Raw genomic sequence first — 18,958 nt, forward strand, 5'->3', positions numbered from 1 at the left:
GTTAGGAATTATGAAAAGATATAAAAGGAAAAAGTAATTAAAAATACTTAAAAAAATAAATTAAAATTAAAAGCAATAATGTTTGGAGATGAAAGAAAAGTAAGATTACAACTTGTCTCAAGGTAAGATTAGATTTAACCGAGGATTCGAGATTCAAGTGTGTACCTAAATGAAGAGCCAGAGTGAAGAGGAGAAGAGAAAAGGAATGGAGAAAGATTTTAAATAGGTTGTGTAGAAAATAAAATTGAGCGATTCCTCTTAGTGTGGATTGGACAGATTGGACGGGAGTATCAAAATGAGCCACAATGAGAACCGTATCAAGAGAAGAAAGATCAAGATCAATGTAAAAGCCTGGCAAAAAGTGGGATAAAATCAAGACAAAGAGACAGATCAAACTATAAAGAAACAGAAGTGTATAGTAAAAATATGTCACGAGAAAGTTTAGATAACAATTTTAATTAAGCACCTCCTCTGAGCACAAACCAAGTTTTGTTATTTATTTATTATTATTTTTTATTTTTTGCTTCACTCCACTACTTGTACACTATCTAACTTTGTTTCTCTCTATTTGTTTCCTGAAAAACACTAATTTGTTACCTTGTCTTTTAATTGAACAAAAAACTGTCACAGTTCTTCATCCTTCTCCACTTTTTATAGTGCCAGATCCCACAAAAAAAAACTAGCTTAGACTTATAATCCTATTTCACCAGCACCAATTTATTTCCCTGTGGCAACTTCTCTCCATATCCATTTATTTTGTTCTTCTTGATATATTCTCCATCACATAATTTATTTTCCCAACACCCTACAAATCTTTCCAAACTTCTTTCTTTCTCTTTCCCTTATTACCACATTGGTGTTTTTAAACAATTAAAACTTTTATCTAAATTTTCCCTTGATTTACTTTTGACACATTATCTCTATACACTGCTGTTTTTTTACAATTCGTTTTGACACTTTTCTCTTGCCACGGTTCTCATGGTGATATGTTTTGATACTCCTGTCCAATCCTTTACACACTAAGAAAAATCGCTCAATTTTATTTTCTACACAAGCTATTTAAAATCTCTCTCCATTCCTTTTTACTCTTCTCCACTTCACTCAGGGTTCTCATATAGCCACACACATGAATCCCCCATCTTCAGTAAAATCAATCCCACCTTGAGACAAGTTCTAACCTCACTTCTTTCCTCTCCACCTACTTTTTTTTTCATCCATTTCTAATTACTTATTCCATTTATATCTTTTGACAATTCCTAACATTCACATATTTCTATCACACTTCTCAATCTCTACATATCAATCTGCTTGATCATGTTTTAACTTTCTTCCCTGTTCCCTATCCCTTCCCCACTTTTTTATTCACTTTATTAACCAGTTCAACCTCTCTGTCAACAATTTTTTACATTGATGCCCCCTCCCCTTGCCTTTAGGGGCATTTCTTACGCGTTTTGGAGCCATTTTATTCTACTTAATGTCTATAGCTGCTGTACCCTGCACACTTTGCTTTTATAAACAACAAAAAAACTTATAAATATTAGCTTCTATTAATATCCCTTAAAGGCAAAACAATCACAAAATCACTAAACAGAAAAAGCCAAAATATGTTGGTGTCCACTACAAAATATAGACTATCATATGCCAGAGGGGACACTCTTATTTGATCAATAAATACAGAAAGTTTTCTAAGGGAGATAGAAATATCTTGTCCTTTGTTTCCCTTCCTGTCAACGTAGATTTGCACTCTAATGGACACAAATTTGGCTCCCTCGCTTCATGTCGGCTGTCCCTTACTGACCTTTACTTGGAACTCCATCACCAAAAGCCAACACCATCACCGAAATAAAGTGCTTAAAGGGGTTTTCCCATAAACAAAAGTCCATTTTAATCAGTAGATCTTGGAATAATAATAGTTTCCACAGTTGGATGTGTTTAAATAAAATGTTCCTGTGCTGAGATAATCTTATACATGTTCCCCTGTGTAATGGCTGTGTCTGACCATGTACGGAACACAGTCTGATCATACCACATCTCCTGGGCAGGGGAGGAAGCAAAAGAGAGTATACAGACATTACAGCAGGGGATCACAGCTGATTATTTTTGTGAGGTAAAGCATTTCGCTGCTTGTTTTTAAACAATGTTTTACTTCAAAGTAAGAATCAGCTGTGATCCCCTGCTGTCCTGTCTGCATACTTCTTTGCTTCCTCCCCTGCCCAGGAGATGTGGTATGATCAGACCATGCTCCTGCACGGTCAGACACAGCCATTACACAGTACACTGCAGGGGCACATTTATAAGATTATCTCAGCACAGGAACATGTTATTTAAATACATTCAATTGTGGAACTTATTATCATTCCAACATCTATTGATTAAAATGAACTTTTGTTCATGGGAAAACCCCTTTAAGTGCCTTAAAACATATGGCTGTATATGTTATAGGCTGAATTTGGCATGAGTTATTTGAACGTGCAGTCTTATCAGTCAAAATAGTGACTAATATCAAATAGTTGGGAGAAATCTCTCTAAATGTTTATCTACTGAGAGGTTTAGATTGGAAAAATAATAAGAACCCTCACTCTATCTGTAAATCTCTGAGGGCAATTATATACATATATACAGGGTGGGCCATTTATATGGATTCACCTAAATTAAATGGGAATGGTTGGTGATATCAACTTCCTGTTTGTGATACATTAGTATATGGGAGGGGGAAAACTTTTCCAGATGGGTGGTGACCATGGTGGCCATTTTGAAGTCGGCCATTTTGGATCCAACTTTATTTTTTTCATTGGGAAGAGGGTCATGTGACACAACAAACTTATTGAGAATTTCATAAGAAAAACAATGGTGTGCTTGGTTTATAACTTTATTCTTTTATTAGTTTTTTACAAGTTTTTGACCACTTATAAAATGTGTTCAAAGTGATGCCCATTGTGTTGGATTGTCAATGCAACCCTCTTCTCCCACTCTTGACACACTGATAGCAACACCGCAGAAGAAATACTACCACAGGCTTCCAGAATCCGTTGTTTCAGATGCTGCACATCTTGTATCTTCACAGCATAGACAATTGCCTTCAGATGACCCCAAAGATAAAAGTCTAAGTGGGTCAGATCGGGAGAACTTGGTGGCAATTCAACTGGCCCACGATGACCAATCCACTTTCCAGGAAACTGTTCATGTAGGAATGCTCTGACCTGACACCCATAATGTGGTGGTGCACCATCTCAGGGAATGTGCCATCTTCAGTGCATAAAGAAGGCAACACATCATCATGTGGCAATTTCAGATATCCAGTGGCATTGAGGTTTCCATTGATGAAGAATGGCCCCAAAATCTTTGTACCCCATATACCACACCATACCATCAAGATGCGAGATGTGCAAGAAGGTTAGTAGGTGAACCTTCGGCCAAGTCTGAGGTCCAGAGCACTCTGGATTGGTTTTCATCCAGGATATCTCTGTACTTGGCCGCATTCATGTTTCCTTCAATTGCAATCAATTGTCCGGTCCCTGCAGCTGAAAAACACCCCCATAGCATAATGCTGCCACCACCATATTTCACTGTTGGGATTGTATTGGGCAGGTGATGAGCAGTGCCTGGTTTTCTCCACACATACCGCTTAGAATTATCACCAAAAAGTTCAATCTTCATCTCATCAAGCTAGAGAATCTTATTTCTCATAGTCTGGGAGTCCTTCGTGTGTTTTTGAGCAAACTCTATGCAGTCTTTCATATGTCTTGCATTGAGGAGAGGCTTCCGTCGGGCCACTCTGCCATAAAGGCCCGACTGGTGGAGGGCTGCAGTGATAGTTGACTTTGTGGAACTTTCTACCATCTCTGGAGCTCAGCCACAGTGATCTTGGGGTTCTTCTTTACCTCTCTCACCAAGGCTCTTCTCCCACGATTGCTCAGTTTGGCTGGACGGCCAGGTCTAGGAAGACTTCTGGTGGTCCCAAACTTCTTCCAGTTAAGGATTAGGGAGGCCCCTGTGCTCTTGAGAACCTTGAGTAATACAGAATTTTTTTTGTAACCTTGGCCAGATCTGTGCCTTGCCACAATTCTGTCTCTGAGCTCCCTGGGCAGTTCCTTTTGAGCTCTTGATTCTCATTTGGTCTGACATGCACTGTGAGCTGTGGGGTCTTATATAGACAGGTGTGTGCCTTTTCAAATCAAGTCCTATCAGTTTAATTAAACACAGCTGGACTCCAATGAAGGAGTAGAACGATCTCAAGGAGGATTACAAGGAATTGGACAGCATGTGACTTAAATATGAGTGTCTGAGCAAAGGGTCTGAATACTTATGACCATGTGATATTTCAGTTTTTCTTTTTTAATAAATTTGCAAAAATTTCTACATTTCTGTTTTTTTTAGTCAAGATGGGGTGCAGAGTGTACTTTAATGAGTAAAAAAAAATTAACTTTTTAGAATTTACCAAATGGCTACAATGAAACAAAGAGCGAAAAATTTAAAGGGGTCTGAATAATTTCCGTACCCACTGTATAATATCCGTCACAGATCAATAACAAATATGTTGCCCAAGACTGAGATTTCTAAAGTATATATCCATATGTACATACATATAGTGTTACTAAAGGAACTCTGTAGTCACCAATAAATCACAGCTAATGCACCCAAATGCAGTTCCATAAACAGTTACTGACAAATGAACATTTCCCAGCCATATATGTCATACCAAATGGCTAAGCACCTGTAGTCAGACACATGTTATTGTAAAATAACTCTTTCACATGAGCAATTGAGCAATGCTAGATAATCAATTGCCCTAAAGACATAGCCCATATAACATGCCAGCCAAACAGAACAATACAATATTTGCTGTAGACCAGCCATCCACTTATCTATTTAGTTAAAAAACCCATCCTGAAGTGTTTCTCCTCTTGTAAATCACACTAGGAGTTCATCAGGGCCCTCACTCCTCCTGGTATCTGTTGATTTATGTGATCAATGTTATTCTGTAATGTCTTTTATTGTCTCTACAAGTCTAAAATGTAAAGTGCTGCGGTATATGTTGGTGCTATAGAAATAAAAATTATTATTATTCTTATCATCAGGGGATTTAACTGCGTAACAAAGCAGAGCTCCCATCCAGCTCATGTCAGACATACTGCACACTTCATAATGGATTGCTGTATGTGGGTTGTTGGGTGATGGTGCTAGCTTTTGGCTAGGGAGTTCCAAGTAAGCGTCAGTAAGGGACAGCCGACGTGGAGCTGTGGTGCTAAATTCATGTCCCCTAAGGTGCCATGGTAGGAAGGGAAATGAAGGACAAGATATTTCTATCTCCCTTAGAAAACTTTCTGTATTTATTGATCAAACACGAAGTGCCCCCCTCTGGCATATGATGGTCTAAATTATCTTTTGGATTCCCAAACCTTTTGGCTTTTTCTGCTTAGTGATTTTTTTTTTACTTTTTTTGGTTATGTCTGTTATAGACCCTTTGCTCTATCTAATCTGTTTTTTACACTTGGCTTTTATACCTTGGGAAAGGTGCTGATCTGGAGCAGAAATTCGTTGGTATTAATAAAAACTTATTTGGAATTCCAAGGTTCTTCCTTCCTGCATCGCAGCCTGCCTAAAGGTGACAGATTCTATTTTTGCTATTATACATCTTGGAGAACCCTTTCCTCCAGCCACGGGGGTAAAAACCTTATTTATACAGTAGGTCCTTCTCTAATGACATATTTCCTTTAATAAAATTATATTCAGATTATTTATCTTTGTTTTTTAAAAAGATATTAAAATCTTCTTTGTAACAATTCACTATGATCCTCTATTAAAAGACAAAAGAGACAAAGGGAAAAGCACAAAATACATAGTGCTATTTGGTTGAACCTCACTTAGTAAGCTATTAACATATGTAAATATTCCCGCTGTAAACCTTTAAATCATGTGGCAGGAGCAAATTGTTTTAGGATAACTAGCCAGACTTTTCTTTCAGGTACTGTATATTTCCAAAGTTGAAAGTTAGCCCCTATACTAATTGATTGCTGAGTGTTGAACTGATGGGGTTCGCAGAGATTGAAAAAATGAGGTTTTGGATCCAGAATACAGAGCTTTATACAGCCTGGTCTTTTAGAGAACAGACATGCACAATGCTCCATTCATTGCCTATGGAAGTGTTATGTGGCACGGGATGGTAGCTGCGGGCGAGGTACTCATCTTCCACGCCCCAGCCCGCTGCAGGAAAACAGGGTCCTGACTCGGTTTGTGTGCGTCTGTGTTTCTGTTTCGGACACCTCCCTGTTCAGCTCCGCCATGCTTTGTGCTGCACCTGTTCCCTTTGACCGCACTATAAGGAAACCACATCAGCTTGTAAAAACAAAGTCATTTTTACTGACAACCAAACTCATACACAGGGAGTAGCAGGAAATGAGCTTGCCGTGTTCTTCTGTACAATACAGATGTACATTTCCGATCGTTATAGACAGCGTCACAGTTGGTGAAATACACATTACTGCAGAAGTGTCGGTCAAGTTGAGGACCTCCATCCTTTCCCAGTGTGCTCCACTTGAAGAAGTACTTTTCGCTGTGACCACCACATCTCAGTTATACTTCTTCGGGAATCACGTAAAGACACATCTCCGGCTGTCACCTAACTAAACGTACCCCAGTCTTGCTGACTCTGTCTCTCTGATTCTAGCTTCCAAAGTCTGGTTAACACTAAGACATTCCCACCAGTATCTTACTGTACATCCCCGGCTACTTCAAGAAGAACACTTCAACCACTGGAATTCTATTACCCTGGCTTCCTTTTCTCTTATTTCTTCACACACACACACACCCAGTGATGATCGCCCTCCTCCCAGGGTGTCCTTTCTTGTTTTTCTCCTATTAACAACTACCTGCAAAAACAATAACTAACTCCCAGGTCCCAGTTACTCCTCCCCAGCTATGGGCCGGCCCTACAGTTAACCCTGTCACGCATGACTAGCAGGAACTGCTACATTTTCATACATTTACAATAACAGTGTTTCCAGAGGGTGCAACATCAACCTCTTTACTCCAACAGAAGTACCATAAATAGCTGAGTACATCACTCCATAGACAATGAATAGAACAGAGACCGAGTATGCATACCTCTGCTCTATTCAAGACAGGATTCTACAAAGCCCTGTTCTAAAAATTCATGGCCTCATTCTCTGAATCGCTGGGGTTCCCAGCATTTTGAACCCCAGCAATCAGTAGTTATTGGAAATCATTTCGATAGGGGGAAACTTTAGATTTGGGTAATACCCTTTTACAAACCAACAGATAAAATATAACTATATTAGCACTTTGTCCATTGTGCTGCATTGTAATGTTATACACCTTTGTTGTAACAGGTTAGATGCATTTGGGTGCAGAAAATAAAGTATGTCTGGCTTCATCAAGAAAAACGCTTCCAAAAAGCTGGGTATGTGGAAAGATTAATGAATTCTAACATCATTAACTTAATTTTCTATGATCAGATTTTATACATTGCAAACTACAAAAATGTATTAAAGCTTTTTTCTACTTTTCCTTGATTTTTAAATATAACGTAAAAATAATGATGTGTTTGATTATTTTTATCTACTTGGACCAGTGATAGATAGCTGTCAGTCCTTGGGTGTCTTCTCTGTCGCTCCCCTATATATCGCACAGATGCTTTAGAACAGAAATGTGTGGGTCCACTTGTCTAAGCAGCATACTTGCTTAGCTGTTTTCATCTCGCCTATAGACTAAAATGGAGGGAGCAGCGTATGTGCAGCCACCTTTCTCTGAACACAGAACATTGTGATGGAGATCCGACACCCATAGTCACGTTAATGTGCTAGAAAAAAAACTGATCTAGTCCTACATAGATTTACAATCTGTCTATGTACCAGTTTATAATCATTTGACGCTAAATGATACCTGTGCACACTAGCACCATTAGATGCTTTCTAAATAAGTCAAGAAAATGTGATAAGAAAAATTGTTTTCTATTGCCCATTATTGTGTTCTTTTATACTCTTTAGAAGATCTCTCATTCTATGATGATTACATTATTATAATGTTATTTTTAGGACATTGGAAGATATTTACTCTTGTTCACAGATTCACTTAAGATTTGGATCGGGTTTAAGTAAAGAGGAACAAAACTTAAGGTATGAAGTTTGTTTTCAATACACTCATCCAATGAAACAGATATACTTAGCACAATATGTGCTACAAGATCACTTTTTATTACTGAGTTTCAATGTATGTCATAGTACAACATTGATAGTGTAATGTACCTATCAGGTGGAACTGTAAGTGTATGTGCCCACGATCAGGAATAGAAGCGTTTTGGACGCTGCTCATCTGCACTGTGTCCAAAATGCTGCATTCTATGATACAAGCACAGTGGATGGATTTATAGAAATCCCATACCCACTGTGCTTCTATTTAACGCTGCTTAAACTCACCCGAGGCTGAAACATGTCATTTTCTGTTACGCAGACACCAGTCTCTGAAACAGAAATTTCCACAATAGAATGTATTGGATGCAATAAATCCACAGTGTTCAGTGGAGATGACGTGCCCCCAGGGCAATGGGGTACTCGTCAGCCGGGCCTTTAGATGCTGGGGGATGAGACATATATGTCATGGCGGCTGCAGCCCAGTCCGTGGCCCAGGGCGGTCAACAAAAGGAGGGAAATTGTTTATATGGGATTTGTGGATTGTTCATGACGCCACCTGTGGTGTCTGTTAATTTGTACCAGCGCTGCTTGCAGACCTCTGAGGCAGTTGATAGGGCTGCTGGGATGGAACGGCTCCCCACAGGTGGAGCAGGCCTCAGGGCAGTGTAGATATTGATGGTAAGTGATGTTGCTGGGGTTTGTGGTGCAGGAGACACAGCACGGAGGAAATAACGGTCAAAGGCGGTGGGTGCAGTCATCCGAGTTTTACTCACAGTTCTGTTAGAGTTCCTCAGGTACACAGTACGGGTGTCAGCCTCCCGCGACGCACTGCGTCTGCCAGAAAGGGGGTTCAGCACTTTCTCAGATAGATCAGGAGCACTTGACAGGACCCCGCTTTCTGTGTGTTCCTCACTAGACTGACTTCTCGCGCTGGGTCTTCTCCCTCCTGCCCTGCGCCTCCCAAGAAAGTCCCGAACGGGTACTTCTGTGATCCGTCTGGGCAACGTGGAGTTCCCGGACCTACTGGGTGCCCTTTTCGGTGACTTTAAGTGGGATGACGGCGACTGCTCCCTGAAAGTGCAGAAGCCTCCGGTTTTCTAGCTGAGATCTGAAGTACTCCGCCAGGCCGGGGACTGGTTCCCCTCTTGCGGCCTGATCCCTCTGACACTTGGCAGATTCGGGTGTACAGGTGGCTTCCTGCTCCTTCCATACCCCTGGGATCCCTTGCCTTACTGGAGCCTTACTCCTCTGCTCCCCTCCTGGGCCTCTGTTCCTAAGCCCCACTCCGGAGCAGAGCTCCTAAAGAGACTCTGCTCCCCGACTACTCCTCTCCTCATCTCACTGACTGACCAAAACCAAAGACCCTCTTATCAAGATGGCCTCCCTTTATAAACTCTATTTAAAGTGCTCCCCTGAACTACATCCTCCACCCACACCCACTACATGGTTCCCCCTATCTTTGGTTCCCCCCACTCCAGCCAGGGACGGGGCAGCACACACAGTGCATATCGCCCTTCCAGCCGGCCTGGAGTAGTGTAGTGTTCAGTGCAGGTGTTGGGGTCCTGGGCAGTACTCCATCCTTACCTGAGAGAAGGAGATACCACACCTGTGGGTGAGGTGCAGTACCTCTGTAGCGACTGAACCCTCAGGGGCGCCACAAATACATGCAGATTTAACTGCATGATTGAATGCATCGTTTTGGACGTAGCTTAAATACGCTGCATCCAAAACGCTGCTAGTTCCTTATCATGGGCACATAGTCACTTATAAGTGACTGAGGGAGCACACTGCTGAATGTACACAGTGTACTAAAGCAGTGACTTGTGTATAGTGGCCAGTTATTAGGCACAGAAAGACAATACTGGGTACAGACATAGTTTGTAAACTAATTGCTCTCTAAAGATGCACAAGCAGATAAACACTTCCATGTGGTAGATGAATATAGTGGTTCGTCTTCAGTGAGGCACACAAACATAGCAGTACTCATGGAGAGGCACAATACTCAAAGGCCCTGATTTATCATGACCAGCATTATTCAAGTCAGTCTTGTTGAGGGCGTGCATTGAAATCAGAGTGTTCAACTCTGTGTGCGTAGCCACAAATCTTACTCCAGTCAGCGATTGGAGTAAGATTGGTGGCATAAAGTACAGCTCATCATTAATTAAACAAGCAACTCACACACGTTCCCAGCTCCGTGCTACTCACTGCGTTACTGCTCTGCTCCTTCCTGTGTCTGGCCACTGCACTGAGTCCTCATGTAGCACTTCCAACTCTGCTGCCTATCCATGCTGTCTCTACCTGGCTATAGGGAGGCGTGACCAGATCATGCAGGAATTTAACCCTGCTTTGTCCTGAAGGGTTTGGTTTCCTCAGCCTTTCATCAGCAGCAGATATATTAGGCTGCTCCTCCTCTTGATCCCTGACTGAACTTAGCTTCCTGTTCCTGTCCGTCTCCAGCATTTAGTCAGTGTGTTTTCTTGTCTCATCTTACCTAATACTGACCCAGCTCGTTTAACCGTTCTATTTGACCTCTTCATTCCTGACCCCGGCTTTAAATAGTGGACACGGGCTGCCTGCCCCAACCTCGGACCATCTAAGTACACTTCTGTCTTGCCCTTCTGTACTTTGCATACCTGCTCTGACCCATGGTTCAGATGATCCAGGTCCAGGGACTGCCCTGGAATGACACCTGGCAACTATCTACAACCAAGCTTATCTTCACCACAAGAGGCTATAGCCAAAACCAGGTAATCGCTCAGTAATGCCGCTCCAGGGTAAGCATGGTTTGTGATGCAGTGGGTCCACATCCACCAACGTCACAGTAAGTTCAGGCCATTGACCCCATTGACCAATCGGGCACCAAAGAGTTCAAATCTAACGTATAAATCCAGCATGAGGATATTCGCTCTCAGCATGAGCATCAAGACCAGCTGATGTAAGCTGTTTCGGTGGTGGTAACTCAGCTGCAGGATCTGTTCATCTCCATTTCCACCCTGTCTTGCTCTCCAATCATGACAGGCTATCCCTCCTCTGGGTCTATTTGTTGTCAAAAAGAGCCATCTAAGGCTCCAGATGGAGCAGCTAAGCTCCAGCCTCCACTTACGTTCTGCTACAATGGAGACCCCAAGGAGAGCTGCTGCTTCATAAACCAGTGCGAGACCCACTTCACTCCCCATGCCCCTCTTTTGCTTTAGACCAGGCCAAGATTGCCTTTATGGTTTCATTGCTGTCAGGAAAACCCCTGGCACAAACAAATCCTATTTGGGAGCATGGAGGTCCAGGGTCCCGCGATTTAGGGAGATTCCTGGAGATGTTCTGAGTGGTGTTTGAGGAACCAGGCTGCACTTCCTCAGTGTCCTCATCACTGCTGACTTTGAGACAAGGCGCCGACACCATGGCTCAGTATGCTTTACACTTTCGTTCACTGGCTTCGGAGCCGGGAATGAAGAAGTCCTGGTGGCGATCTTCTGGCAGGTTCTGTCTGGCCATATCAAGGATGAATTAGTAGGCAGAGATCTACTAGCTACCCTGGATGCCCTTATACACCTGGCTAATAGGATTGATCCCCGTTTCCACGAGCAGGCTCTGGGATAGGCTCAAGAATCCTCTTGCATCAAAAGAACACACAGGCTCACCCCAATCTTCCAGCACCCCTTTCTGCCTCAAGCCACACCCCCTGCCATTGAGCCATTGCAGATAGAGTGAACCAAACTCTCTATACAAGAGCGACAGCAAAGGTATCGAGACAACATGTGCATGTACTGTGAGGGCAAAAGGCATTATGTTCATTAGTGCCCAATGAGACTGGGAAAACTCCAGCAACTAGGGTTGGTACGAGAGCCCACCATAGGTGAGAAAGATTGCTCCGCAAAACTAGTGACAGAGGTAACCTTGGTTTAGGGAGAGAGGTCTCTGTGGCAGCCCATTTATAATCCAGTTTCACTGCCAATTTCATCCATCGGGATCTGCTTTTTCAACTTCAGCTGCCTACACAATAGCTTGATCATCCTCTCTCTATTGCCTCTGTTGACAGACAACTACTGGCAGAACCTACTTGATGTATCACACTGCCAGTCACGTTGCATATTGGAGTCCTGCATTCCGAAAAGATTTTGTTCTATATACCTCCTAAATCTGTGAACTCCATTCTTCTGCGTCTTCCGTGCCGGTGCGTACACACTTTGGTTGTTGACTGGTCCACTGGTGAGTTTATTCAGTGGGGACTGGATTGTGCGTCCAATTGCCTTGCCAAGGTCAAGTCCAAGTCTTGATCTTCCATGTCTTCGAACCTTTGTTCTCTGCCCACCTATTATCACACCTTTGCAAATGTCTTTTGTGAGAAGAAGGCAGAGGTCTTGCCACCTCATAGGTCCTACGATTGTCCCAACGATCTCCAGTTAGGTACCCCTCCAACCTGGGGCCGGGTGTATTCTCTATCACTACCTGAGACTCGGGCCATGTCTGAGTACATCCGAAAGAACTTAGGCAAGGGATTCATCTGTAAGTGCTCTTTTCTTGCCAATGCTGGGTTCTTTTTTGTAACTAAGAACGATGGTTCCCAATGTCCCTGTATTGATTATTGAGGTCTTAACAAAATCAATACAAAGAACAGATATCCCTGCCTTTGATTTCTGAACTATTTGACAAAATCCATGGAGTAAGGATTTTCACCAAATTGGATTTGCATGAGGTTTACAACTTGATTCATATTTGTAAGGGCAATAAATGGAAAACAGCCTTTAATACCCGTGATGGTCACTACGAGTATCTGGTTATGCCCTTTGGTCTGTGCAATGCTCTTGGCATGTTTCAGGAATTCATCGGCATTTTCTGCGATTTCCTCTACGTTTCCGTGGTCGTGTATGTGGACAATATCCTGATTTTCTCCCTGATCTACCTACCCACGAAAGACATGTCTATCAGGTTCTGCAGCATCTTCAAGAGAACATTTTTTTTGCCAAGTTGTCCAAATGTGTCTTCAAAAAATCCTCCTTGTCTTTTCTTGGCTAAATTGTTTCCGGCCAAGTTCTTGAAATGCATCCTGAAAAGGTTTCTGCTGTTCTCACCTGGCCTTGCACTCAAGGCTTGCAGGCCACCTAGCAGCTAATGGGTTTCACTAACTTCTACAGACAATTTATTCCACATTTCTCGCGCCTCATGGTACCTATATCCACCTTAACCAAGAAGGGAGATGATGCCAGTGTCTGGCCTGAGTTGGCCATGTCGGTCTTCCAGCATTTGAAAGAGGCCTTTTGTGAGAGCTCCAGTGTTGCGGCACCCCGATCCTAACAAACAGTTTCTCTTGGAGGTAGATGCTTTCTCTATCAGTGCTGGGGTAGCTCTCCTGCAAAGAGCTGATTCAGGGAAGTCTGACTCTTGTGATTTCTTCTCTAAACTGTTTTTGCAGGCAAGCAAAACTGTACTATCGGGGATTGTGAGCTTCTTGCCATTAAGATGGCACTCGATGAATGGTGACATCTACTGGAGGGTGCCAGCTCTATGGTAATAATATACATGGACAATAAGAATTTGACCTTTTTACAGTCCACCCAATGGTTCAAATCTTGTCAAGCTAGGTGGGCACTCTTCTTCACTTGTTTTGACTTTGAGTTGCACTTAAGTCCTGCGGAGAAGAATGTCAAAGCAAGCACTCTGTCTCGATCCTTTGATGTGACGTATTCTGTAGAAGAGTCACAGCACATCATCGACGCTGCCAGGATTGTTGAAGCTGCCTCTGTCCTCATGAAAAGCATTTCTCTGGGAAAGACCTTTGTTCCTACAGGTAGGAGGAGGAGAATTCTGCCCTGGGGACACGAATCCAAGCTAGCTGGCCATGTGGGCATACACAAATTTACTGACCTGATTGCTCATCACTTCTGGTGGCCCTCACTGGCCAAGGATATTTGGGACTTTGTAATCTCTGGTTCAGCTCACAGTATGCCAGAAACAAGTCAGGTGGTCTTGAATTGATTCGCAAAGCCCCATGCTACTTCTGCTATCACTGTTCCTGAGGGTCCCTCAGGGAGGGGCATAAGGCATAGTGGGTACTGTCAAGGCAGATACATTAGGCTGCTCCTCCTCTTGTTCCCTGCCTGAACTTAGGTTACTGTTACTGTCCGTCTCCAGCATTCAGTCAGTATGTTTTCTTGTCTCATCTTTCCTGTTACTGACCCGACTCGTTTACCCGTTCTTTCTGGCCTCTTCATTCCTGATCCTGGCTTTGTATAGTGAACCTGTGCTGCCTGCCCCGAACTTGGACTGACTATGCTTCTGTCTCATCCTCCTGTACTTCGCATACCTGCTCTGACCCGTGAGTCTGCTGCTGCAGATCTGGGGCCTGCACTGGAGTGACACCTGGTGACTTCCTGCAGCCAAGCTTGTCCTCACCACAAGAGGCTCTAGTGAAAACCAGGTAGCTGCTTAGTCACGCCCCTCCAGGGTTAGCCCGGCCTGTGGCGCAGTGGGTCCACACCCACATTTCTGTTATAAACACTTTGATGAATTTGGGCTACTGTCTTTAGTTAGGACAATTAAACACAGTTGATTTCTACACTTTTGGGTGGTTACACTCTAAGTCAACGGAAAAGGTGACTTACACACCTTATAACGGGATGTGATTTATTAATGAATGTAAATTAAACCAGTGTCTCTATACCAGCTTATGTTTGGTACTTATGGAGCTTCTGTTTCCGTATTTTCAAGTCCAATCATCAGCTTATGACTGACCTCAAGTAAATGACCTCAAAAACTAGTGTTCTCCTGTATCTTAAATCTATTACAGCCTCATTTAGAAGTTTCAGCAACACTGGAAGGGATATGCCACATGTGCCACCCACACACTGAATACACACATAGAGCAGAATGCACCACTGACAAGCTGTACCAATTCTACAAATTTATGAAATTCCCTCACATTAGATCCATGCCACATGTGACACCTGTATTCAGGATGCATAAAGCACATGCACCACTAACATATGTGACACTTGTTGTGCAAATGTCATTTACATGTCTGTCACACACTTAACAATAGCCATAGATGCATAGATACTGCACACATAAAGCATAGTGACTACTGGCATTACAATTACTTGTCCACTTCATCATCAAGCCCAATTGAGACACTGTTAAATTAGAGGCAGCTTTCTGGATTATTCTCTTAAAGGGATAGTCCAAAACTAACATTGATTTAATCCTAAATGTCTATCTATTTGTAATAATAAACTAATCTCTTTTCTAATATACTTTTATTCAAAAATTCCTAATATTTCCTCTCTACTCTACTTTATTTTTTTACCAACTTCCTGTTTGATCAAGTGTTATTTGAGAATCCCAAGTACATGCTGGTATACTCAAATGAGACGTCACCAAGCGGCAGAGGTTGCCGTCACTGCTGCAGCCTCTGCCCCCACACTGGAATGAATGGTCATCAATGAAGTCCGTTTCAGGGGCTTGGGCTAGTCCCTGCTGCACTGAGCATGCATCAGTTGTCAATTCTGACGTATGCTCAGTAGGATCTTGTAACTGTACAATATTCTTTTTAATGAACAGTGACAGTACGCACTCTCACTGGCTCTGACGAGAAGTGACGAGCTAGCAAGAGAGCATATTGTTAGTGAACATTGTAAGGCGATAACCAGTGAGCAGGAAAAGTAGAAACCATCCCTGCCCGAAACTTACGTCACTTTCAGAGGTGGGGCTGGTCTCTGGACTTTTCCTGTTCATCTGATTATCTACTTAGAATGCACTCTTTTGCACTTCAAACAGGAAGTTGGTACCAAAAAAAAGTAGAGCAGGAACAGTAGGGAGTTTTTAATTAAAGTATAATAGAATAGAGATTATAAAATTACATTAAATAAATTGACATTAAGGATTAAATAAATTTTAATTTTGGACCACTCCTTTAAGAATCCTATCCCAAGTTCACTTGAGGTGACTAGACATACTGTGATAAAGAGCAATTGTGGCAACTTTACAGATTCACCTGCTGCACATGTATGTCTATGTGGCGCCCCTGCGGGTCGAGTCACCACAGAGGTACTGCATCTCAGCCAGAGGTGTGGTACCCCACTCTCAGGTATGGAGGGAGCACTACCCGGGACCCACACACTCCTGAAGGAAGGGCGAGATTGCTCCTGAGAGAGAGCACAGTCCCTGTCCCTGTCAGGAGGGTGGAACTAAGTAGAGGAGGTGGGTGGAGGAAGTAGTTCAGGGGAGCACACACAGAAAGAGTATAAAAGACAGATAGAAACATCTAGAAGAGGGAGTCCTGCTCAGGAGAGCAGTGCAGAAGGGTATATTTTCCTGGCTCCAGTGCTTGGAGCAGGAGTTCAGTGGAGAGTGAGGAGTAGGGCCCAGAGAGAGGGGCCCAGCAGGAGGAGAGTGAGGAGAGAAGACAGGAGCAGTGGGAAACGCTCCAGAGATAGAAGGGATCCTAGGGGCACGGCAAGTGCGTGATGCCACCCATTTGCCTGAGTTCACGCTGATCGTGGAGGGATCAAGGCCCCAGTAGAGGACCGGCCCCAGACTAGTGGAGTACTTTAAGGCTCAGCTAGCAAACCGGAGTTGCGGTATCTTCATGTGCCGTAGCCACAATCCACACATAATCACTGAAAAGGTGGCCGTATTGGACAAAGGGGACAGACCGGACATCGCTCAACAAGGCCCGCAACCACTGGCTCGGGACACTGTGTGTGAGGCGCAGGGCAGGAGGGCAAGAACCAGCACAGAGGGAGACGACCTGGAGAGGTACACAGGAAGGGGTCCCGTGCAAGTGCTTCTAAGCTATCTGAGAGTCGGCTGGATCACATCCCCGGAGGACACAGGACTACGTGGGCAATTATAATCTGGCCATTGTAACCTGGAGCAGCTTGACAACTGTGAGTATACCTGAAGACTGGACCCCACTGTGTCCTTGCCTGATTGCTGCATCACCTGCCTTGCACTACACCAGCAACATCTACCTCAGCAATCACCATATACTGTCCTGGAGCTTAGCTCTGCCCGTGGAGAGCTGAACCATCTTTGTTGCATCACCATCAGCCCCAGTGGATCTGCACCGCAGCGGTGGCCCCATATAGCCGCATACCATGGGTGGCGTCACGAACATTATCCCCAAATCGTTATTTCCCCAATTAACTGTGCTTTATTTGACTGCCCCTGGCCACGGACCGGGTCACTGCCACCGTGACTACCCCAATACAGGAACGACCCGGCTACCGAGTACCCCATGGCCCAGGGGGCGCGTCATCTACACCTCACAATCGGCCATAAATAAAGTCACAAGCAGGGTACATGGAGTCATATGTTAGCAAGTACGGTTTACAGTGGGCACAGAAAGTATTTAGACCCCTTTAAATTTTTCACTCTTTGTTTCATTGCAGCAGTTTGGTAAATTCTAAAAAGTTCATTTTTTTCTCATTAAAGTCCACTCTGCACTCTATCTTGACTTAAAAAAAAAACAGAAATGTAGAAATTTTTGCAAATTTATTGGCACAGATCTGGCCAAGGTTACAAAAGAATTTCTGCTTTACTCAAGGTTCCTAAGAGCACAGTAGCCTCCATAATCCTTAAATGAAAGAAGTTTGGGACCACCAGAAGTCTTCCTAGACTTGGCCATCCAGCCAAACTGTGCAATCATGGGAGAAGAGCCTTAGTGAGAGAGGTAAAGAAGAACCCCAAGATCACAGTGGCTGAGCTCCAGAGATGCAGTAGGGAGATGGGAGAAAGTTCCTCAAAGTCAACTATCACTGCAGCCCTCCACCAGTCGGGCCTTTGTGGCAGAGTAGCCCAATGGAAGCCTCTTCTCAGTGCAAGACATATGAAAGCACTCATAGAGTTTGCTCAAAAACATATGAAGGACTCCCAAACTATGAGAAATAAGATTCTCTGGTCTGATGAGACGAAGATAGAACTTTTTAGTGATAATTCTAAGAGCAATGTGTGGAGAAAACTAGGCACTGCTCATTTCCTGCCCAATACAATCCCAACAGTGAAACATGATGGTGGCAGCAGCATGCTATGGGGGTGTTTTTCAGCTGCAGGGACAGGACGACTGTTTGCAATTGAAGGAAACATGAATGCGGCCAAGTACAGAGGTATCCTGGATGAAAACCTCTTCAAGAGTGCTCTGGACCTCAGACTTGGCCAAAGGTTCACCTTCCAACAAGACAATGACCCTAAGCACACAGCTAAAATAACAAAGGAGTGGCTTCAGAACAACTCTATGACCATTCTTGATTGGCCCAGCCAGAGCCTTGACCTAAACGCAATTGAGCATCTCTGGAGAGACCTCAAAATGGCTGTCCACCAACGTTCACCATCCAACCTGATGGAACTGGAGAGGATCTGCAAGGAAGAATGTCATAGGATCCCCAAATCCAGGTGTGAAAAACTTGTTGCATCATTCTCAAGAAGACTCATGGCTATACTAGCTCAAAAGGGTTTTTCTACTCTATACTGAGCAAAGGGTCTGAATACTTATGACCATGTGGTATTTCAGTTTTTCTTTTGTAATAAATTTGCAAAAATTTCTACATTTCTGTTTTTTTCAGTCAAGATGGGGTGCAGCGTGTACTTTAATGAGAAAAAAATTTACTTTTTAGAATTTACCAAATGGCTGCAATGAAACAAAGAGTGAAAAATTTAAAGGGGTCTGAATACGTTCCCTACCCACTGTATTTGAGCTATTTGAGTTATATTTATATAGTTACATACATGGGTGAATAAAGTCCACAGTTTTTTCACTATCTCCCATCTTGAGTTCTGCCATTTTTTCTGTATGTATATGGAGGATACTGGAACGGTAA

At 43.2% G+C, this 18,958-nt stretch overlaps 1 protein-coding gene across 3 annotated transcripts in view; it reads left to right on the forward strand.

Annotated features, from left to right (window-relative positions):
• The window catches only part of LOC141259321 (probable cation-transporting ATPase 13A4), a 308,876-nt gene that overhangs the window by 123,772 nt on the left and 166,146 nt on the right, over positions 1–18,958 (forward strand). For 2 of the 3 annotated variants that reach the window (XM_073675076.1, XM_073675077.1), the window contains exons 4-5: positions 7,350–7,420; positions 8,055–8,135. In XM_073675076.1, the coding sequence (XP_073531177.1) occupies positions 7,350–7,420; positions 8,055–8,135 (152 nt within the window). The remainder of the gene's footprint in view (positions 1–7,349; positions 7,421–8,054; positions 8,136–18,958) is intronic. The other variant, XM_073675078.1, reaches the window with a different exon arrangement.

Source organism: Phyllobates terribilis, unplaced genomic scaffold (genome assembly GCF_046119375.1).
Source record: "Phyllobates terribilis strain yellow unplaced genomic scaffold, ASM4611937v1 Scaffold_3__8_contigs__length_932513732, whole genome shotgun sequence".
Classification (NCBI taxonomy): Eukaryota; Metazoa; Chordata; class Amphibia; order Anura; family Dendrobatidae; genus Phyllobates; species Phyllobates terribilis.